Here is a 22,885-nt window from a genome sequence, read left to right on the forward strand (position 1 = left end):
TAGTCCCATCACAATTTATAATTTTCAAATTAGGGCTCGATCCTCTCAATGCGCGAGAGAGGGCCCAGGTAGGTTTAATAAACTCGCTCGCATGAGCCGACAAAGCAGATAAAACGTCCAGCAAAAAGAGTGGGGCTGGCCCATTACTATCAAGTTGGACCATGCACGTTCGACAGGAATCCAGTAAAACGCAGTCGCAAAACCAGGGTCTAAATCTACCACAACCCTTCAAGTAGACCTCAGTCAAGTTTTAAAGAACTGAGCTATAAGCTTGCATCCATTACCATACACCATCTGCAAGTCTGCAACCTAAATAACTGGTAGGTGGCAATATAAATATATAATAAACACAGTGTCCAACCATGTATTTTAAGTTTTGGATCCTTTACAGCCTAGTTGTTAGAGAACTGGGAACGTGAGTGTGCGATTTCTAGATGCTGCGTGCATATTATGAACAGGAATTGTAAAATATAATAATATGATTTATGTGAAGTTTTAGACAACCCATTATTTGACACCTACAATCGAGGCATACAAGAAGAATCCAGAATATTAAAGGAATTTAATCTAAATAATCACCCATTAAATCCAGAGACCAGCCCAAGCACCTCTGAGAATTAATAAGTGCTGTCATTTTTAATGGCTGGTAACCATTTCTATCCCACTTCTTAAAATTTCTCACACTCTCGTTGTACGCAGCAAGCGCCCTTTGGCCGCCCCATCGTCCCCACTCTCTTCTCTCCCTTTCAGCGCCGATGAGACGGCCAGATGGCCCTTGGAATTGCTCTCTTCTCGGGAGAGCTCAATTCCCTTCTCTTCCCTCGCACACACTCCCCACCCCACCTTGTATAGTTAGAAGTCCTTGACTCCACCTGAATCCGTTCCACAGAAGAGAGGGGGAGAGAAGCTAGAACCGAACTTCCAAAACTCGGCCACATGAGACTTTTCGTGTTTCTTCTCTTCTTCAATCTGTTGCACACCTCCTTCTCTTCAACCAAGAAGGCCCTTTATCTTCTCGAGGCCCAGCCGAGCCTGGACGACCCTGACATGCGCTGCTCAACTGGGAACCCCGCGACTGCCCACCCGTGCAACTGGACGGCGTGGTTCTGCTCGCCGCCCCGGCCCACCCTCCTCCCGGACCCCACCGTCACCTCCGTCAACCTCCTATGAAAACCTCGTTGACCCTTCCCCCGCGCCCTCTGCCGGCCTCCCCTCCTGTCTCCCTCTCCCTCTCTAGGCAACTACATCAACTCCTCCCTCACCGGACTCTCCCTCCGCCCTGCCCTCCCTCTCCCCACCTCAACCTCTCCATCAACAACCTCGTCGGCCCTCCCCGCCGCCACTCGCTTCCCTCCCTTCCCTCCTCTCCCTCGACTTGTCGGCGAACAACTCTCCGGGCCCATTCCCCCCTCCTTCGCCCGACTTCCCCCCGTCTCAGAACGCCTTTCCCTCGTCACAACCTTCTAAACTCCACCATTCCTTCTTTTCTGTCCAATGTCTCCACCTCCGCGAGCTCAACCTCTCTTTACCCCCTCACCCCCGGCCCCGTCCCCGCAAGCTCGCCGAACTCCGCTCTCTCGAACAGCTCTGGCTCGCCGACTGCAATCTATCGCGAAATCCCCCCCCAACTGGGCCACCTCGCCAACTCATCAACTTCGGACCTCTCCAGCAACTCCCTCTCTGGACCCATTCCGCCGAGCTCACCCACCTCTCCAGCGTCGTCAGATCGAGCTTATCCAAACTCCCTGTCCGGGCCCATCCTTCGGGCTTCTCCAAGCTCGCAATCTCCGTCACGATCGATGCCTCACGAACCAGCTCGAGGTCGCTCCCTGAGGACTTCTTCGACGCCCCTCTGCTCGAAACCCGTCCACTTCTACGATAATCAGCTCACCGGTAGCATCCCCGGCCATCTGTCTCGCGCTTCGAACTCGTCGATCTGAAGCTCTTCCGTTAACCAGCTGACGGCTCGCTGCCGGCGGATTTCGGCAAGAGCTCCCCTCTGATCTATCTTGATCTCTCGGACAATTTGCTCTCCGGGGAGATCCCGGCGAGTATCTGCGACCACGGCGTGCTGCGGAGCTCCTTTTGATCGATAACATGTTTCGGCGGGAACTTGCCGGAGAGTCTCGGCCGCTGCCGGGCGCTCACACGGGTCCGGCTCACGAACAACCGGCTCTCCGGCCGAGGTCCCGGCCGGGCATGTGGGCCTGCCCCACCTGTGGCTTCTCGAGCTCAAAGGTAATTCCTTTTCCGGTGGGATCTCTCCGGTTATCTCCAACGCCGCAAACCTCTCCAACCTCGTCATCACGACAACCAGTTCAGCGGCGGTTATCCCATCGGAAATGGGAGCTCTGTCCAAGCTGTATGAGTTCTCGGCTGCGAACAACCGGCTGACGGGGCGCTGCCGTCGTCTCTCGGCAACTTGGCGCAGCTGGGCCGGCTCAACCTCCGCAACAACTCCTTGTGGGCGAGTTGCTCAGAGGGGATCGAATCGTGGAAAAGCTGAGCGAGCTGAACCTCGCTTATAATGAATTCTCTGGTGGGATACCGCAGGAGCTCGGGCGACCTCCCGTGCTCAACTATCTCGACCCTCTCAAACAACGTGCTCACCGGCGAGATCCCCGGCCAGCTGCAGAACTTGAAGCTCAACCAATTCAACGTATCCAACAATCAGTTTCGGATCTCTTCCGCCCTTGTTTGCGACCCAGTCTACCGCAGCAGCTTCTTGGGGCAACCCTGGGCTGTGCGCGACAGCCGGGGGCTGTGCCCCTGCTTCGCAGGGAGGCAGAAGGATCGCCACGAGTTCTTCTGGCTGCTCCGGGGATCTCATGCTCGCGGGCTGGTCCTGCTCGTCGGGGTGGCATGGTTCTATTGGAGGTACCGGAACTAAGGAGGTCCAAGCTGGGAACGGATAGGTCTAAGTGGACGCTGACACTCGTTCCACAAACTAGGATTCAGCGAGTACGAGATCTTGGACTGCCTCGACGAAGACAACGTGATCGGCAGCGGCGCGTCCGGGAAGGTATACAAAGCCGTTCTCGCAATGGGGAGGCAGTTGCGGGTGAAGAAGCTCCGGGGAGCATCGAACAGGGATGCGGACGATGATGTGGATCGGACAGTGGATGACCATTTCGAAGCAGAGGTTGCAACTCTGGGGGGAAGATCAGGCCAAGAAATTCGTCAAGCGTGTGGTGCTGCTGCACTCACAGGATGCAAGCTGCTGGTTGATGAAATACATGCCCAAGGGAAGCTCTGGGGGGACCTGCTGCACGGCAGCAAGGGCGGGCTCTTGATTGGCCGACGAGGTATAAGGTTGCGGTGGATGCGGCGGAGGGGCTGTCGTATTTGCATCATGATTGGTGCGCGATTGTGCACAGAGATGTCAAGTCGGACAATATCCTGTTTGGATGGAGAGTTTGGAGCACGGGTGGCGGGATTTCGGGGGGTTGCAAGGCAGTGGAAGCGATTGGGAAGGGGCCAAAATCCATGTCGATTATTTGCGGGTTCATGTGGATATATCGCGCCAGGTTTGTTCGGTCCATGTTTTGTACGTGTTCTTCTTAAGTTGATACACTTGTTTCGTCCGTCCATGTTAGTATTATATTATGCAGGCAACCAATTTCTTATAGTTTGCTCTGTACTTTCTAAACGCTGTCTTCTTCACTTATATCGCCTCATTATACATATCTATGTTTTTAATTTCCTTCTCTCTAAGCAGTTTGTTCTTGCTGTCTCTCTCCTTAACCTCATTCTGAATTCCAAAAATTTGCGTCTGAAATTTTTTGTCGCTCGTGTATACGGAAGGTTTTTACTCCGTTCTTTTCGCTTGGATTCTCTTAAGCTCTGCAGCTGAAGATTTTCATTGTCTACCATTGATCTTACACTGATTTGAATAAATACTGAGGGCACTGTCCATCTCTGTAGTTTGGAGGACTTGCCCGTATCCCTGCTCAGTTTCTGCATGCGCATCTAGTTATATTGTCTATTGATCTAGAAGTATTTATTTTTCTTTTTTGCAGATTATGCTCAATTATTTTTTAAAAATAACCAGCTATATCTGCATTTTTCTAAGATTGATGTACGAAGGGTTTGCTGAAATCTCTCATCACAAATTCAGATGCTCTTTCCTATCAGGACTGAGCTGTCTCCAGGAAAAGAAAATCAGATAGATCTCATTTAAGCTAATTTTGATTGCTATCTGATGCGATAGGTTACTATAAACTGACTTCAACTTTTTAGTCCGCTAGTCTTCAAAGCTTGTGCTTTGTTATATGGTCTCAATGCATCTATTTGCTTTAACTACTGGAGGCCTGAAACTTTTTGTTGCAGATTTCACATATTAATAAACTTCTGGATGCATTGCAGAGTATGCTTACACTCTTCGGGTGAATGAGAAGAGTGACATATATAGCTTCGGTGTCGTCATTCTGGAGCTGGTGACAGGAAGGCTCCCTGTGGATCCAGAGTTTGGGGAGAAGGACCTGGTGAAGTGGGTATGCGGCACAATAGATCAGAAGGGTGTCGAACATGTGATTGACCCTAAGCTTGACGTGTGCTTCATGGAGGAGATAAAAAAGGTCCTCAAAATTGGCCTTCTTTGCACCAGTTCCCTCCCCATCAACCGCCCTTCCATGAGAAGGGTAGTGAAGATGCTGCTAGAAGTGAGTACTAACAAGCCTAATAAGCCCGAGAAGAGGGACGGAAAACTCTCCCCCTACTACTACGAGAACGCATCCGACCAGGGGAGTATTGTTTGAAGACGACCAAGTTTCCTGTAATTTGCTTTCGGGGAAAGTGATTCATATCATCTGGTGGAAAGACTCATATAAGGCAGGTCCGAAAATATTGTAAACGGATTCTCCGTATGCTCCTTTTCTTTTCTTGTAGCCCAGGCAGCTCTGAAGGAGGCAAAAAAAAGAAAAGCAAAAAGAGGCACTTCCTTTAGGCATCTTGCTATTTGCTGCTTTGTTCTGGTTGCTGTTGGCACAGGCATTTGTGCCGCTAGTAAAGTGTTGAGCGACCATAGATTGTACGATTCTGTTTGAATTCTTGAATGACGCCATGGTTGAGAGACTCAGAATTGCATTCACTTCTTGAATTACGCTGAGAAATTACGGTTGCTTTGGCTTATATAAATGTAACATCGCTCTATGGAAGACAGCTATATAAATTAAATTATGAGGATGCCTGTACGAGTAGTGATTGATCTAGGGACCTCATTAATTTCTAGAATGCCTGACGGTCCCCACTCTGCAGTATATCTATACTATTTTCTGACTTCCACCGAGACAGCCTAGATGCTGGGGCTGTTGGTCGTGCTCGTGCTCTTAAAATCGCTTTCATCCTTGCGTGTTGCTGGTAGATGCGGTAAACTGGTTATTTTACGTGTCAATATTCCCTAGATATGTCCGCCTCCCACTTTGCAAAAATTATTAAAGTAAATTGTATATTCTTGAAGCCACGTTTAGGTCTTAAGGGCTGTATGGACTGTGGTAAGTTGGGAAGAAAATATCGAAGATCAGGTCAGAGTAAGAATATGAAGGTGTAGGCGGTGGTTGCCCATAAATTGGGCGTTCTGAAGCCAGACACAGACAAGCTTGGAAAGGGAAAAGACAGTAGTTTAACTATGACGCTAATTAAGATGAGTGATCCTGAGACAATCTCAAATCAGGAGCTAGCTGGATGAAAGTTGCTTGGATGGAGAAAAATGGTGGCTCAAAGAAGTGGAAGATAGAAGGTCAAGCAGCAGGAGGGTCCTAATCAAAGCATTGATGCCGAAGTTGTTCAAAAGAGTGCTGATGGTTGAAAGTTCTTGTTGGTATATTTCTAGAAAGCAAGTGGATGGTAGAGAATAACAGAAACAGATATCAGTGCCCTTTGAGCCAGTAGAACTTGATTCGTGACAGCTCAAATGGAATATAAATTGTCATTGTTATTGATAAATCTGATCCATGGAACAAATCAAGTGGCTTTAAGTTTTAGGAGGGAAGGAAGATGTGAAGGATGGAGGACATCACCGTCATGACAGCGAATGCAGTGGGATGGGCGGGGACAATTCCTTGTTAAAGCGGCATTATGGAGCATTTTTGAACAATCAAACCCGAGACTTAGATCTTGTTTGGCAGAGTTGTTGGCAGTAGAACTTCCGAAAATAATACTTTTTGAAGTAGAGCTTTTATAAAAAATTATTTGTTGTTTGGTAACTACATTTTTAAAGTAATGTAAAATTTTAATAGTGTTTTGTAAGCAAACTGATAAAGCACTTTTGATGTAATAAAATGACCATAAATAACATTACATAGTATTATACAACGAAACATAATAAAATATAATATATATTATTACATAAATATATAATATAATATAATATTACTGTAATGTAATATAATATTATTATAATATGGTAAAATAATATTGTATACAATAACATAATAATATAATATAATTTGATATTATATAATATAATATATCAATATATTATAATATAATATAATAACATATTATATTTATAGTATAATACAATAATAAAGATATAAAATATTATAATTATTATCATTATATATTAATAAATATATAAAAATATTTTTTTATAATTGTAATATTTTATTATAGGTATTTGGTCTTTAAAAATAATAATAAATCAAAATAGCTTTCTAACGCACGCTAAAAGTACTTTTTTTTAAAAAAAAACTTTATTTTAAAACTTTTTTTAAAGAAGATATTTTAGCTTTCTAACAAAACTAAAACAACTTTTCAATTTTTTTACCAACCACTTCTAAACGGAGCCTTACTCCTAAAGCCAAGGATGGTGAAGTAAAATAATCAATGCAAGAAAATCCTCTGACATCAGAATGGATCATGCTCATCATAAGGGTAGAACTTGAGAAGCATTATGGAGCATCTTAGAAAGCCTACAATTTGGACAGTCAATCTTTGCTTTCGGCGCTTGCTCCTGGGGTGACACCGGTGATGTAAAATAACAAAGGAAAGACAATCCACCAACATGAAAATTGATCATGTTAGAGCCCCAAAACTATGCATAATGCTGCTTCCTAGATACAAGAGTTAATAGTTTTTATCTCTTATTTAAAACATTCCAAAAGCTTTTGTTTATGTGCAAAGTATTTAGAAACATCCAGATATGAGAACACCATGCTTGTACTCTAGATCAGTTCAAGGTACTAGTTACAATGTTTCATTGCAATCAAAGCACTGTATCTGGGGCTGCCGTAATCCCCATGAAGCTATTCTTCAGGATAAACAAATCCATCCAGCAGGGATCTCTGGTAAGTATTCACATTCAAATACCCTATGACTGAAGAGTCATGGCATTCTTTTTTTCCAAGAAGGAAGTTCTGGAATATCTCCTACTTTCACTAGGAACAACCGCCCTACAAGATGGAACAGTGGTGGGGACCAAGTGTCGGTCATGCACTTTCCACACCAAGGGGTTTCCTCTTAGCCTTTGGCGTTGGCCTAATCAAGGTGTGCCGCCTTGACCGAATGTAGATAGCGCCAATGCAAAGGAAATAATCGGCACTTTGCTCCTCCAAACTCCAAGTATGCTCGGCTATGGATGGAGTCTTGCACTCCTCTTCGGAATCTAAAGTCTTGCTTGCCAATGAAGACAACTCATTTGAGAATGCAGAGGCATCAAAGGCAACTTTGATTCAGTTGAAAAGGAAATACAATATCTAAGGAGGGATTGATGGTTCCCTTCCTTAGCCAAATCCAAGGGGGGTTGATTTACCCTGCCTTGGCCCAAGTCCCTTAGGACCGAAATTAGGCAATAATGCCTACCCAAGCCTATGGCCGAATGCACTTACAAGTGGCTAACTATTCAATGGTTCAAAAGTCCCTCCCCCCACTTCATTTGGCCCTATTTGTAGACTCCCTACAATGGCCTACAAAGGCTTCCATCCGGCTGGCTGTTTGCATGCTGTGGCAACTCCTTGGGAACTTCCCTTGCTTGGTTTGCTGTCTTGATTCGGTTGCCATTTGGTTGGCTGCTTGCTTGGCTTGGCGGTGGTTGCTGGCGGTTTCTGGCTGTTGTTGGCAATGGCCTGCAACTTTGGATGTTGGCAGTTTCTTGCTGTTGGCCAAGCTGTGGCCACTGCAGAGACTTGAGTTGGCTGCTGTTGGCACTCCTCTGTGCTTGTCTCTGCAGAAGGATAATCCTGCTGTCATGGCCCGGCGCACTGGTTTTGCCCGTGCCGCGCGCGGTCTGGCGGGCTGCGCGTGGGCATGGGCAGACCAGGCGCTGCCTTGGTTTTCCTGCGCCTGACCCTTTTGTCGGTGGTTGGATCCTTTGGCTCTGTCGGTCTGGGCGCTGGGCGTTCCGTCGTTGGGCGCTCTGCCGCTGGGCGCTCGGTCGCTGGGCGTCTGGGCGCTGGGCGCTTGGTCGCTGGGCGTCTGGGCGCTGGGCGCCTGGGCGCGGGGCGTCTGGGCGCTGGGCGCCTGGCCGCTGGCCGCTCGGTCGCCCGCCGGTTGCTGGATGTTGGTTCCCGCGCGCGCATGGACTCGGTCGGTTGGTGGTTGGCGCGCTCGGGCGGTTGCTGTCTGCGGCGCATGGCACGCGCGCGCGCTGGCGCTGGCGGCCACGCGCCTGCGCGTGCCAGCGGTTGCCTGCCGTTGCCACTGGCGCGTGCGCGCGCCAGTCTTGGGCGCCAAGGGCCCGCGCGCGCTGGCGGTTGCCGGCCGTTGCTCCAGGCCTGTGCGCGCGGCGGTCTTTGGCGCCAAGGGCCCGTGCGCACGGTGCTCCTTGGGCGCGCCTGGGAGGTTGCCGCCCGTTGGTTCCCTCTAGCCCGCGCGCCTGCTGTGCCTTGGCGCGCGCGGCCCGTTGCTGTCGGTTGGCCCTCTGTGGCTTGCGCGTGCCTTGGCCTGTGCTGGGCTTGCCTTGGCCGCGCCTGTGCCCGTCCGGATATTGTTGGCTTGCTGGTGTGCGCGCGCAATGGCTTGGACCCGGGGCGTCCAATCCTTGCGCGCGGCTGGAATTTTGGCTTGGCCCTCCCGGCCAATGGCTTTGCCTTGTGTTTGGTCCTTGTGGCCTGTCGGATGCCTCGGTTGCAGTGGCGCCCCAGCCAAAGGTCTGCGGCCTTGGGCGCGCCGCTGCTGTGCCCGGTCGGTGTTGCCAATGACTCGGCCCTTGCTTGCCAAGGATGGCCGAACCTCGGTTGTGCCCCAAGGAATGAAAGAAGACCTTTGGGCGGACATGAGCCTTGCTCTTGCTCCGCCTTGGCCTTCGTGATTTGGCTGATTTGGTGAGGTGAATTAGGAGGAACCTCACCATTCCTCCCCTCTTGAAGAACTCCCTTGTCCTCAAGGGTGATGGGCTGATAATCTTCTATCTTCAAAAGAGGACTTCCTTCTTTTCTTGACAATGCATCGGCTACCTTATTGTCTCTTCCCGGTTGATAGACAATGTTATACTCAAAGCCCAATAGTTTCACCAAAAATTTCTGCTGCTCGGGCGTTGTGATCTTTTGTTCTAGGAGATGGCGGATGGCCTGCTGATCTGTCACAATTGTGAACCTTCGCCCCAATAGATATGGCCTCCAGATTTTTACTGCATGAACCACAGCCATTAATTCTCGGGCATAGGTGCTGCTGGCTTTTTTCTGTGGTCCGAGTGCCTTTGACATGAATGCAATGGGCCTTCTGTTTTGAACTAGCACTGCCCCTATTCCGTCCCCACTTGCATCTGTATAAACTTCAAAGGGAATGCTGAAATTAGGCAAGGCAAGAACCGGTGTTTGGGTCATCATCCGTTTCAAGTCTTCAAATGCTTTCCTTGCCTCATCCGTCCAAGAGAATTCTCCCTTTTTCAGCATGTTTGTCAAGGATTTAGCAATCAACCCATAATTCTTGACAAACCTTCTATAGTAGCCGGTCAATCCAAGAAATCCTCTCAATGCCGTGATGCTTTGGGGTAGTGGCCAATCTACCATGGCCTCAATTTTCCTTTGATCTACCTTGACTCCTTCTCCCGAAATGATATGGCCCAAATACTCCAATTCATGTTGCATGAATGCACACTTGGATGCCTTGATGTAGAATTGATGTTCTTCTAGGATCCTTAGGACCAATTCCAAGTGTTCCAAGTGCTCTTCCACTGACTTAGAATAAATCAGAATGTCATCAAAGAACACAATGACAAACCTTCTTAGATAGGCCCGGAAGATGTCATTCATTGCCGCTTGAAATGTGGATGGTGCGTTACACAAACCAAAGGGCATGACTAGGTATTCATAGTGGCCCAAATGTGTTCTAAATGCAGTCTTGTGAATGTCTTCATTCTTCATTCTGATTTGGTGATATCCGGCTCTCAAATCAAGCCGAGTAAAGATTGTGGCACCATGCAATTCATCCAACATTTCATCCACGGTTGGTATTGGAAATCTGTCCTTGATTGTTGCTTCATTAAGGGCTCTATAATCAGTACAAAATCTCCATGTGTTGTCCTTTTTCCTAACCAAGAGGACAGGTGATGAAAAGGGACTAGAACTTCTCCTAATGAGTCCTTGCTTAAGCATGTCATCAACTTGCTTCTCAATTTCTCCCTTTTGGAAGTGGGCATACCTATATGGTGAGACATTCACGGCCTTGGATTCATCCTTAAGTCGTATAGGATGATTATATAACCTTTGAGGGGGTATGGTCTTTGGTACTTCAAGGACTTTCAAGTGTCTTTCTAGTAATGGCCTCACCGAACTAGGGACTCCTTCTAACTCATTTTTCATGGGCTTTGGTTCGGTTTGGTCTTGAGTGGCTAACATTATGGCTACACATAGGGCACCCCCCTTGCAAAGTTTTTCTAAGGTATAAGCCTCACATGGTTTGACTTCACTACTCCCTAAGGCAACCCACTTCTTCTTTTGACTACCCAATTTGAATTCCATTGTCATGGATCCAAAATCAGTGATCACCTTTCCTACTTGTCTTAACCATGCATTTCCAAGGACTATGTCAAGGCCTACTAATTGAATCACATGAAGATCAGCCATGATTCTTACCCCTTGAATGTTCATCTTTACTTCATGGATGACTTCCTTGCATGTAAGCTTCTCACCGTTGGCCACCTTTACTTCAAATGGCTGAATGCTTGTAGGATGTAACCCCAACTTTGGCACAATGGTTGCATTGATAAAATTGTGGGATGATCCGCTGTCCACTAACAGTGAGACTTCATTTCTGCCGACCCATGCAAGTAGCCTCATGGTGCTTGGCTTTGGCACCCCTGTCAAGGCATTCAAGGATAATTTTGCATCACTTTCCTCCGCTTGCATTTGACTTGGCTGATTGTGGGATTGATCTTCATCCGGATCACTTGCTTGGCTATTTTCTGCAACTTCAATTTCTGCATCTTGGACTTCAATTAGGAATGCTTGCCCAGATTTGCACTTGTGATCTCGGTTCCATTTCTCCCCACATTTGAAGCACAAGCCCTTTTTGATGTAGTCTTGGACTTCCTCCCTTGACAGCCGCTTGACTTGTGGCTGGTTGTTCTTTGGGTTGCTGCCGACTGCATCTTTGATCTTCCATGGCACTTTGGTTGGCATGGTCTTGGCTTCCCGGTTGATGGTGTCTTTGATCATTCTCCTCTCGGTTTGATAGCCATCATCTAGGATTTCTGCAATGCGCATGGCCTCTTGCATAGAGTTGGGTTGCTTCAACTTGACCTCTTTGGCAAGCCATGGCTTCAAGCCATCAATGAAAGTGCCCATCAAGGCTTCCTCCGACCAACCCGTCACCAATGTTTGCAAGTGGCGAAACTCTTCAACATAAGGCCGCACCCTTCCTTCTTGCTTGATCTTTGCTAATTGTCCATGATAATTCACAATAGGGGATGGCCCCCATTGAGTCATGAACTCCTTCACAAATGCAGTCCACCCAAGTCTCCTTCCTTCCTTTTCATAGATGGATCTCAACCATCTCCACCATTTGCTTGCTTTGTCTTCAAGATGAAAACTAGCAAGTGTGACCTTCTCCTTGTGTGGAACTTCATAGACATAGAAGAATTGTTCCACCTTGTCCATCCATTCAAAAGGATCTCCCCCACTGAATTTAGGGAAGTCTATCCTTGGTTTCCTCACTTCTCTTCTAGGCTCTCCCTCATCTTCTTCAACATCTCCATGGTGATGCATTCTCACCCTTTCTTCCCTTCTTCTCCCACTCGGTCTAGTGGCAATTCGGGGCTCTTCATCGGACTCCCTCACACTATAAGTCTCTTCATACTCCACACCTCTTCCAAACCGGTCCACACAAACCCCAAATCCTTCCACTCTACTCCCTCTTCTTACTCTTTCACTCCTTCTCTCCCTCACTCGGCAACCACTATGGTTGCTTGCTAACTCTTCCTCACTTCCCCTCTCTTGGTCCTGCCCATTGGCATGCGGCCAAGTCTCCTTGTTCATATTTTTTTCTCCACTCGAAATCCTCCTTTCCAACCTCTCCAAACTATGATTGGTATCCCTCCTCATTTCAGCCATGGAATGGGAGATTTCTTCCAAGGCTTTGCTGATTCGGTTGGACTGAATTTCAAGGGCTTCAAGCCTTTGGTTACCCTCGGCTTCTATGATAATTTTGATGTAGATTCAGAACAATCCTTCAAAGGTATTCAAAGGCAATGGCGCTACCTTCAAGATGATCTTCTTGTTGAAGTGATCTCTCAACGAAAGCACCAAATTGGTGGGGACCAAGTGTCGGTCATGCACTTCCCACACCAAGGGATTTCCTCTTAGCCTTTGGCGTTGGCCTAATCAAGGTGTGCCGCCTTGACCGAATGTAGATAGCGCCAATGCAAAGGAAATAATCGGCACTTTGCTCCTCCAAACTCCAAGTATGCTCGGCTATGGATGGAGTCTTGCACTCCTCTTCGGAATCTAAAGTCTTGCTTGCCAATGAAGACAACTCATTTGAGAATGCAGAGGCATCAAAGGCAACTTTGATTCAGTTGAAAAGGAAATACAATATCTAAGGAGGGATTGATGGTTCCCTTCCTTAGCCAAATCCAAGGGGGGTTGATTTACCCTGCCTTGGCCCAAGTCCCTTAGGACCGAAATTAGGCAATAATGCCTACCCAAGCCTATGGCCGAATGCACTTACAAGTGGCTAACTATTCAATGGTTCAAAAGTCCCTCCCCCCACTTCATTTGGCCCTATTTGTAGACTCCCTACAATGGCCTACAAAGGCTTCCATCCGGCTGGCTGTTTGCATGCTGTGGCAACTCCTTGGGAACTTCCCTTGCTTGGTTTGCTGTCTTGATTCGGTTGCCATTTGGTTGGCTGCTTGCTTGGCTTGGCGGTGGTTGCTGGCGGTTTCTGGCTGTTGTTGGCAATGGCCTGCAACTTTGGATGTTGGCAGTTTCTTGCTGTTGGCCAAGCTGTGGCCACTGCAGAGACTTGAGTTGGCTGCTGTTGGCACTCCTCTGTGCTTGTCTCTGCAGAAGGATAATCCTGCTGTCATGGCCCGGCGCACTGGTTTTGCCCGTGCCGCGCGCGGTCTGGCGGGCTGCGCGTGGGCATGGGCAGACCAGGCGCTGCCTTGGTTTTCCTGCGCCTGACCCTTTTGTCGGTGGTTGGATCCTTTGGCTCTGTCGGTCTGGGCGCTGGGCGTTCCGTCGTTGGGCGCTCTGCCGCTGGGCGCTCGGTCGCTGGGCGTCTGGGCGCTGGGCGCCTGGCCGCTGGCCGTCTGGGCGCTCGGTCGCCCGCCGGTTGCTGGATGTTGGTTCCCGCGCGCGCATGGACTCGGTCGGTTGGTGGTTGGCGCGCTCGGGCGGTTGCTGTCTGCGGCGCATGGCACGCGCGCGCGCTGGCGCTGGCGGCCACGCGCCTGCGCGTGCCAGCGGTTGCCTGCCGTTGCCACTGGCGCGTGCGCGCGCCGGTCTTGGGCGCCAAGGGCCCGCGCGCGCTGGCGGTTGCCGGCCGTTGCTCCAGGCCTGTGCGCGCGGCGGTCTTTGGCGCCAAGGGCCCGTGCGCACGGTGCTCCTTGGGCGCGCCTGGGCGGTTGCCGCCCGTTGGTTCCCTCTAGCCCGCGCGCCTGCTGTGCCTTGGCGCGCGCCCCGTTGCTGTCGGTTGGCCCTCTGTGGCTTGCGCGTGCCTTGGCCTGTGCTGGGCTTGCCTTGGCCGCGCCTGTGCCCGTCCGGATATTGTTGGCTTGCTGGTGTGCGCGCGCAATGGCTTGGACCCGGGGCGTCCAATCCTTGCGCGCGGCTGGAATTTTGGCTTGGCCCTCCCGGCCAATGGCTTTGCCTTGTGTTTGGTCCTTGTGGCCTGTCGGATGCCTCGGTTGCAGTGGCGCCCCAGCCAAAGGTCTGCGGCCTTGGGCGCGCCGCTGCTGTGCCCGGTCGGTGTTGCCAATGACTCGGCCCTTGCTTGCCAAGGATGGCCGAACCTCGGTTGTGCCCCAAGGAATGAAAGAAGACCTTTGGGCGGACATGAGCCTTGCTCTTGCTCCGCCTTGGCCTTCGTGATTTGGCTGATTTGGTGAGGTGAATTAGGAGGAACCTCACCAAACAGCTGCTACTAAGTATATACTTAATTGTTGATCAAACAAGCAGATGATTAGAAGTAATTATAAGCCTGAAAGATGGCATGATTAACCAGGCCACTGATTATTAGCCAAAGAAGCCAAGGATCCACCTTCAGTTGAAGGAAGAATAGCATATCCATTGGTTGAGCACCACTAAATGCTCCATAAATTTATAATAATTCTATGGATCACTAAAAATATAATACAACATGAGGAATGCAGGGCCAAAGAATCTCATCATTTAAGCTCAAATCAAACTATTTAAAGGAGTGACTAGCGAGATTATCACATGGTGCTAATACAGCAGAACATTTAGTGACTAGGGTGTCGCTGCACCAAGACTTTCACTCATGGGAGCGAGAAAGCTGTTATAAATCTCATTTCAAAGGTGAATCTTCTCTCCCCTGACAATGCACCCTCTTTTTACACGGATCATGTCATTGTTCCATGTATCAAACCGGACTAGCTGAAATTTTAACATGGCCATAGATGGAAAAAATATGTACTAAAACCAACAGACTATTCCCTTTCGGATGCACAGAAACCAACTGGGAGAATACACAAGCATACTTCTGTACAGTTGCTTAAACAAAAATGAACCATCAATCAACAGTGTGAAAGTCAATATGAACCCAATGATGACATAATTGCATTAAAAACATGAAAATGGCACTTACCTTAAAATATAGAAGGCTCTGTAATTACAGAACATCTGTATATGGAGCAATTTGCGCAAGTTTAGATGATTCCACACCCTGTGAACAAACCATGCACAGCTTTTATGCTCTCGTAAGTCGCCAGATGGTTACATGATAAATAGCTACTTTTGAAGGACATGCTTCTCATAAAGAGCAACAATCTCCTTTTTGTTAGGATTCCTCAGCTGCAGCAGTTGTCCACCAAACCCATGCTTGGTGAGCTCCTGCTTCAGTTTCAGAATTGTGAACTTTGTATGGTCATCGGATTCAGTTTCTTGACGTTCCTGGCTCCGGGTTTCAATTTCTTCTCCTTTATAAACAGAACCACCATCTTCTGTCTGAGTATTCTTTAAGGGGCTTGTAGTACTCTTGGATCTCTTTCTACCCCTCACCAACCCCTCATCAACCTCCATATCTTGGACAGATCCTGTGCCCGGATAATTATCTACTCTTAACCGTTTCCCATGAGAAGCAGTCCTAAGCTTACTATCAAGTGCGGTCTCATTTAGACGAACAGATGTCAGTTCCTGATGGAGTGCATCTAGTCTGCCTTGAGTAGCTTGTAGCTGCAAGGACAAGGCCTCTGCTCTGCTGTTGGCCTCAGTTCGAGCTGAACGTTCTGTTGCCAGAAGACTCTCAAGGACTTGGACTGTGTTGGACCTTTGTTCATTGCTCCGACTCAATAGATCCTCAATCTCTCTCTCTCTCTCACCAACTCTCCTCTCAAGTAGTGTAACCTTGGACACGGCATCCATTTCAGATTGACGCAACCTCTCTACTTCATCCATCAGCTTCACTTTCTCTTGCTCCATTCTATCAACTTGCCGTTCAACTCTTTCAATTATTGCTAGTCTTTCCATTGCCAAGTGCTGCATTTCACTCTTCTCCTTCTGAGCAGCAACTACTTCTGCCCGAGCAGTATCAGCCAACTCAGTAGCTCTCTTTGCATCCCTTTCAGCGACCTTGAGCCTCTCTTCTGCATCATCAATTTCTTGCACTCAGCAATGTACCTTTCTTGGAGATGGTTCTTTTCTTGTTCCAGTATTTTGGCTTCCCTCTCATAGGGCTGAACTTTAGCTTTCACAGAATCTAAGTTTGAATTTAACTTCTTTACTTCATCCTTCAGGGCCAAAGTTTCCAACTCGTGATTCTCCAGCTTTGTCTGAGCAGCCTATAGATAAAATTGGATGAAATTGCAATCATCATCATATACTTGCATGTCATAAAAGAAACACGGATTTCATTTAAAAGAAAAATGAAAGAACACACAAAAGTTCTCTGAAGATCTAAATTTTACCTCCAGGCGTGAAACCAAAGTACTTGCATGGTTCTCAGAAGAATCAAGCTTTGCATTTAAGTTCTTGATTTCCTCTCCCTATCATCAACAGCAATATATAAGGATTGAACGTAATATGTAGGATGGATGAAAGGCGAAGAAACAATGACCGACCTTTTCCACCAACTGGGCAGAGAATTCTGCCCTTACTGCATCTTCCCTTTCTTGTGCTTTTTTATTAGTGCGCTCCTGCACTAATGCTGCTCTCTCCAAGGCTGTTTTGGCTTCTCCAGCAGCAACAGCATACTTCCGCTTCCACTCTGATGCCTCTTCCTGAGCAGATTCTGCCTGTTCACGAGCAGCAGCCAGTCTTCCTTCAGCAGCACTTAACCTTGACTCCAGAGCTGAAATTTAGCTTTAAACCTATCTTCCTCGGCCTTCAGCTCTAAACTGCTTTCGTCATACTTAATTTTCCAATCAGTGGATTCCTGTCTTGCAAGATCAAGAGCTTTTTCGATACTCATACAACGCTCCTCCAATGTGCTGCATTTGCTCAGCAAATTTGCAATACGACTGTTGTACTCCTCAGAAAATTTTTGCTTATCACTGATAGCTTCCTCATATCGCTTCAAATATTCAGCTCTATGCTTTTCATTTGCCTCAAGCTGCTTCTTAAGCAGCCCCAGTTTGTCTTCATTTGACCGGCATTTCAATGTGAGAGCACTCCGTTCAGATTCAGTTTGATCTAATTGCTTTTTAAAGAGGTCCAGTATGGGCCCCTCCAAACTACAAAACACAATTAGAATAACATAAAAGCTTATAAACTTAAAAGTTCAATAAAATTATCAAGAGCTTATAAGATTAATTAAAACTTGGGAAACCCAAAGTTTATGAGCCATCTAGCAATGCAAATGTATGAAATTAAAACTATGGAACCATCAGATCAGTGTCAGGTTTAAAAGTTGGACATGCAAATACAATTGTGTCATCTTTCCCAATCAACATTAACTTCATTCAGCCAACATAATTGTGAAACAAAAGGCAGAGACATACCACTGTCGTAAAAAGGCAGCCAACATTTTCCATTTGCCTGGACCATGAGAAGATGACTCGAACTCAGAAAGCAGATCTTCCAGAACCTGCAAAGATAATGCTATATCATAATCTTTCATCACACAACATAATTCATTAGACACTTGGATGATGCAACCATCCATCAATAAAGCCAGCAATTTTGATCATGTGGAGCTTGGGACTAATTGCATGACTAAAAGCCAAGAGTGATGTATATTTAACTCCAAAGTGGACACTAAGAGAATGAAGCAGTCAGGTGCAGGTGTCCACATGTGCTTATGGTATTGGACACATGATGACAGTCACCAAATTAGTGTTGCATTGAGTCAAAGAATTCACTAATACACCTAAACTATAACATAAAACAGACATCAAGTTTTTAGTCACATGATTCAACAGAGTAGTTGTGTCTAAAATATTTGAATGAAAAGGCATGGAGATATTAAGAAGAAAGATATTTGTAGCTGAAAATACTGAGATTAATTGGAAGTTTTACTCTTATTGTATCTAATCACACTCACAAGACAGCACCCATAAACACCCATAATTTAACGCCTTAATGCTCACAAATTTTCATCCAAATGTCTTCATATTTCCAAACATTGGCCTACATGGTACCATGTAACACACAATAAGCTATGTCAAACCTGACGTGGTAATATCGTAAAAAGAGGTTGGATGAAGTTTCTAGAAATGCAGAGACATCCATGGGTGACCAGCACAAAATTGACAATCATCACCAACCTAGGTAAAATATCTAATGGGCATTCATTGATATCTGGTTATCCATTATTGAATCAGCCCCGCAACTCACCTCCTACAGCTATTTGCATTTGATAAAATCCTTCCCATGCTACAACAACTGGTGTCATATAATCTAATCCACTTGGTTTGATGATAAAATAATGGGTAATGCACCTGACTAATAGGTCAAACACCAAATATACGTTTCCTAATTAAGGATGTTCACCAAACAGAATGAAACTCACAGCCATGAATAAGACAAAATACTAGAACAAGTTTCATAAACATGACTTCTCTTAAATGCTGCATTTCTTTGTTTGCGGTGGAACATGATCACCAACTGCATTTTTCTTGCTTAAAAAAATAACTTTTTACCCAATCTAGTATCTTTTATCGGAATCAAAACATCAGCTCTCCAGAAAACATTTTTGGTTGAAGAATGAGACAACCATCAGCTGCCCCAAAGCTGGGGATGCTGGTTTCTCTGATGTTGAATGGTAGCAGACAGGCTGTTTCCATCTATGATTTGCAAGAAGTTTATAAATTTGAAATATAGGCATTCAATTAACATTTTGTTCTTTATTATAACATTTTTCTATAATAAAAGCATTTAAGCTGTAGCCGTGTAAAAGATGACATCATTCACCAGATCCCCACCAGAATAGCAAATTTGCTAAAAAGAATGAACATAGACCATATGATTATGATATAATGAGTTCAAATGATTGGATAAGTATTTCTATCAGCCTTTGATGAAATGAAAATATTTCTAGCTCACGTTAACCTTCAAGCAGCTAAACTGTAAGCTGGTGAATTGGGGCTGGTCCTAGTGGTCACACCCCTTTGCTTAGCAAGAAAAGTTTCTGGGTTCAATTCTTGGATGTGCATGTCCAAAAATCTATAGCTGGATAGTAGGGGTGATGGTACAGTGCTGATGAAAATATTATAATTTTAAGAATAACTTATGCCATGAAGGCCAACATTAAAAGTTATTTTTCGTAAAAAAAGGCAACTGATGAAATATTAGAGCAATTATATGACTACCTCATAGAAGTATCAGTGAACTGACAGATGGTACAAACATATGAAACAAAGAAAAGACACCAAGGAAGAGAGATCTAGAAAGTGTTTGAGGCTTACGGAAGAGGAGGATACCATGGGTTGAATATTTAAGAAAAGGCTTGCAAAAGTTCAGTAATATTTACAAGTTTTTTAACAGGAAAGACTAGTGAAAAAGGATGTACAAAATAGAGCCAAAATAGCTGGGTAAGGCTTGATCGTTATGCATATGATTAAAGCCAAATGCATTTGAGAGAAAATGTAAAAGGAAATTTCTACAGAACAAGGTACTAGAAATCTCAGGATCAAAAGAAATGGGTTTTGCAGCATCCTATTTAACACATATTATTAGTGTTTGCAGTATCTTCCTATACCAGCCAGTTCGGTGTATCATGCCAACAGCATACCATGTTTAGTAGAGGGTGTACCAGATCAACCCAACCCCTATCTATAACTACCTAAACTGAAAACATTGCACATTATTCCTTATAATTATAGTTGTAATGTCCTGTAATGTCCTATGATAACAAGACGCTTATTCTATGCTGCGCTTGTTATAACTACTTATGTGAATAATATGCACATATAGCACATGCATATACAACCAGATGCGTGCTGCCACAATAAAACTGTTCGTACCTGAATCACACTATCAAGTTTCACATTTGAACATGACAAGCTGCTCGTAGCTTCTTTCCATGCTCTGTATGGTGTTCGAACATTGCAAATCAGCCTCCAAAAAGGCATTCCTTTTGTAGCCCTGCATCGCATCCAAACAACAATGGAAATATACAACAAAATCCCTAGAAGCAAACTTGATCATTTATAGGATATGACCTTGTAGTCAGAAACAGATGACACCAGTACAAGGAAAAAAAATGAGTGTTACAACCCTGATGACCAATCATAACCTAGTTGACCTTAGGAAAACTTGTAGTAGCACTCCGATTCTTCTTTAGAACCATCTGGCAGCCAGCTATGGTTCTGATTAATTCAAGATTGGTGGGACCAATTAATTTAGGAACAGTGTGATATCAAAGTCAGTGCCCTCCATTCAGTTTGTCTCTTAGTCTTCCTAGTCTCTTCATACTCCACTTGATCTCATAGCTTTGAGCTTCCACATGGTTGTTGCCAAGCTAAAGGCAAGAAAGTAAATACTGATACTAATATCATATCTAATGACCAGCAAACCCCTAGATTTCTCATGACATGATTTAAGCTTTTAAGGTTGATCTCACTCCATCAAAGTTGATCTGATATACTCCTTGAATTAGAGAATCACATAACATCAGCATAAGAGAATCAGTCTGCTCATGATTCACAAGGACTAGATGAGTGTTCTGTTATGTTCCCATAGCATGAGTAGCATTTATGGTCGTCCTAAAGACAAGAAAAGGAGGGCATCAATATCATCGATACAAGTTCAGAAATCAAACAGTTATGCTTTTCTTTTCCAGTGACATATCTTGGGAGGCAATGACATCAATATGGTAAGCTTAATTCTATGAAGAACAATGCTTGTAGGTGTCAAAAAAAGGTGTCATTGGAGGCAGCTGAATGGTGGTCAATTTTTTGGGAGGTGAAGAGATGAAAAAAATGCTGACTTGCAGAAATGGGCAAATAGGCAAGAGACCATATAGCGCGCATTAATGTCAATTTAGGGAAGCAGAAGGGAGAGAGCAGGCCAACTAAAAAATTTGAGTTTCAAGCTTATCCCAAAACATACATAGCTACATATAGACAGATGCACATCTTACCAATTTGTATGTGCCTCTGTCTCACAAATGTACAAGAAATACCAGAAAAAGGACAGATAAGAACAGCAAGAATAGAAGTTGCTGCATGAAACAAAAAAATAGTAATATTGAACAAAGAAATTGATGGATGATAGGAAGCATGATACTCTTACTGATACATACTCAAGGGTTACCCAGGTTATATTAAGCTAACTTGATGGACTTGCACCAGCAAAAGGATTGAAATCATACAAAGACATTTAAATAAAAAATTGGAAGTACACCAAAAATATTCACAATGATCTTCAGTAAATTACAAAACCCTAATAAACTTTATTTTTGCATGAAGCAACTAAGAAAGTTCAGATCTCAATATAGCTGCATCTAGTTCAAACACTATTTGAACAAATAAGACAACATGAGACAAAGCTATAGAGATTACTCAGTATCCATTACAAAAACAGTTAACAGCCCCATATATACACAATTATGAGCTTACCTCTCAGCAATACAGAGACTATCCCCCCAAGTAACAATAGACATGTAAAATATACATTTCATTTCATGTACACCACACAAAGTTGGAATTTGAGGTTAATTTGCCAAATAGCAAAAATTGTAATTCCACAAAAGCTCAGGAGAGTTGGGAAAACGTTTATTTCAAAAAAAACAAATAAATAATTTTTAAATATGATAATAGGAAAATAAAATTAAGTTAATTATTTGAAAATACCTGAAAAGTACACAAAAGCATGTTATTGTAAGAAGTCAAGGAACACCACTGAAAATAGGTTTTGGCGAAAATTCGTAAGACTAATTGGCAAAGTTTTCAGTAAGTTGGATAATCTAGCCATTGAGACACAAAGCAAAAGTTGTACCTACTAATTTGAGGGGTTCCTGCAGATATCTGGATGGCTGTCTTTCAGAAACAATAACAGGTTCTGGTGTTTATTAGCTTAAGTTCTAGTTGGACTATGGCTAGTCCAATAGAATTAGAAATAAAGATAGGTGCTTAAGTCAGTGACATCATGGGAATTACCTTGGAATTCTAACAAAAACCCAAATCTATATTATTGGCAGCTTTCAGTGCATAACCAAGTAGAATCAACTTGCACTGCCTGACCAGAGCATGTGGTTCCCAATTAAATTCTGCAGAAATAAGGTTCAGCTATGCAGCTTATTCCATTATTTTTTTCATCCTTTATTCATTTATTAAACTACAGTGTATCAGACAGGTTTAAGAGAATATTAGATTATTATCATTGCAGAATCAATCAACCAACAAAGATTAGTGCTGTCAAAGGCATGCAGCAAGGTTCGCCCAAGGCGCAACTTCGGTGCCTTACCTTCCACAAGGCAAAGATAACTTCATCAAGGTGCTCAAAAAGCACACCTTATGTACACCTTGTTACGGTGTGCCAATGCACAGAAAAGGATCACCTTTATGACTGTTTGTGTTCTCTGTGTATATGAAAGTGGATGGATGCAAGCATGTTATGTGTGTGGTCTGCTGGGTTTGTGTATATACTGTGTGTGTCTATGCAGCGCATCAAGAAATTATTCCGAAGCATCAATGGTTACAATAGCAGCCACCTCTAACTACTGCGGTCAAGACTCAAAACACAGATAAATATGGTCATAAGATCCTGCTATAGGATGAAACAAAACGCTGGGCTTGTCTCACCAACTGGACCATAGTTTAAGTCGCCAAGTTGGGCATCAAAGAAGGTTATTTGATAGACTGAGCTGTATATATAATAGTCAAAAA

At 45.1% G+C, this 22,885-nt stretch overlaps 2 protein-coding genes and 1 pseudogene across 2 annotated transcripts; 1 reads left to right on the forward strand and 2 right to left on the reverse strand.

Annotated features, from left to right (window-relative positions):
* The window catches only part of LOC120108591, a 32,251-nt pseudogene extending 27,157 nt beyond the window's left edge, over positions 1-5,094 (forward strand).
* Positions 5,095-7,894: 2,800 nt separating this feature from the next.
* Positions 7,895-12,488, reverse strand: LOC103702572. The gene is made up of 2 exons (XM_039122250.1): positions 9,282-12,488; positions 7,895-8,161 (listed from the first exon to the last, which is right to left on the reverse strand). Exons 1-2 carry the CDS (start codon positions 12,486-12,488, stop codon positions 7,895-7,897), a joined length of 3,474 nt encoding a protein of 1,157 aa, XP_038978178.1.
* A 2,669-nt stretch (positions 12,489-15,157) lies between these two features.
* Positions 15,158-20,141, reverse strand: LOC120108592 (myosin heavy chain, skeletal muscle-like; the record flags this gene model as incomplete). The annotated part of the gene is given in 8 exon segments (XM_039122251.1): positions 15,158-16,216; positions 16,219-16,399; positions 16,526-16,603; positions 16,679-16,917; positions 16,920-17,290; positions 17,558-17,643; positions 20,021-20,075; positions 20,077-20,141. Coding segments are annotated over 8 exon segments (1,941 nt in total), but the record flags the coding sequence as incomplete, so codon positions are not given.
* Between the last annotated feature and the right edge of the window lie 2,744 nt (positions 20,142-22,885).

Source organism: Phoenix dactylifera, unplaced genomic scaffold (assembly GCF_009389715.1).
Source record: "Phoenix dactylifera cultivar Barhee BC4 unplaced genomic scaffold, palm_55x_up_171113_PBpolish2nd_filt_p 001412F, whole genome shotgun sequence".
In the NCBI taxonomy this organism is placed as follows: domain Eukaryota; kingdom Viridiplantae; phylum Streptophyta; class Magnoliopsida; order Arecales; family Arecaceae; genus Phoenix; species Phoenix dactylifera.

Coding starts and splice junctions, on each gene's coding strand:
- LOC103702572 (XM_039122250.1), bottom strand. CDS start 12,488: ATGGCTGAAATGAGGAGGGATACCAATCATAGTTTGGAGAGGTTGGAA. Junction 8,162..9,281: donor AAGAGGGGAGGAATGGTGAG/GTTCCTCCTAAT, acceptor ATCCTTCTGCAG/AGACAAGCACAGAGGAGTGC.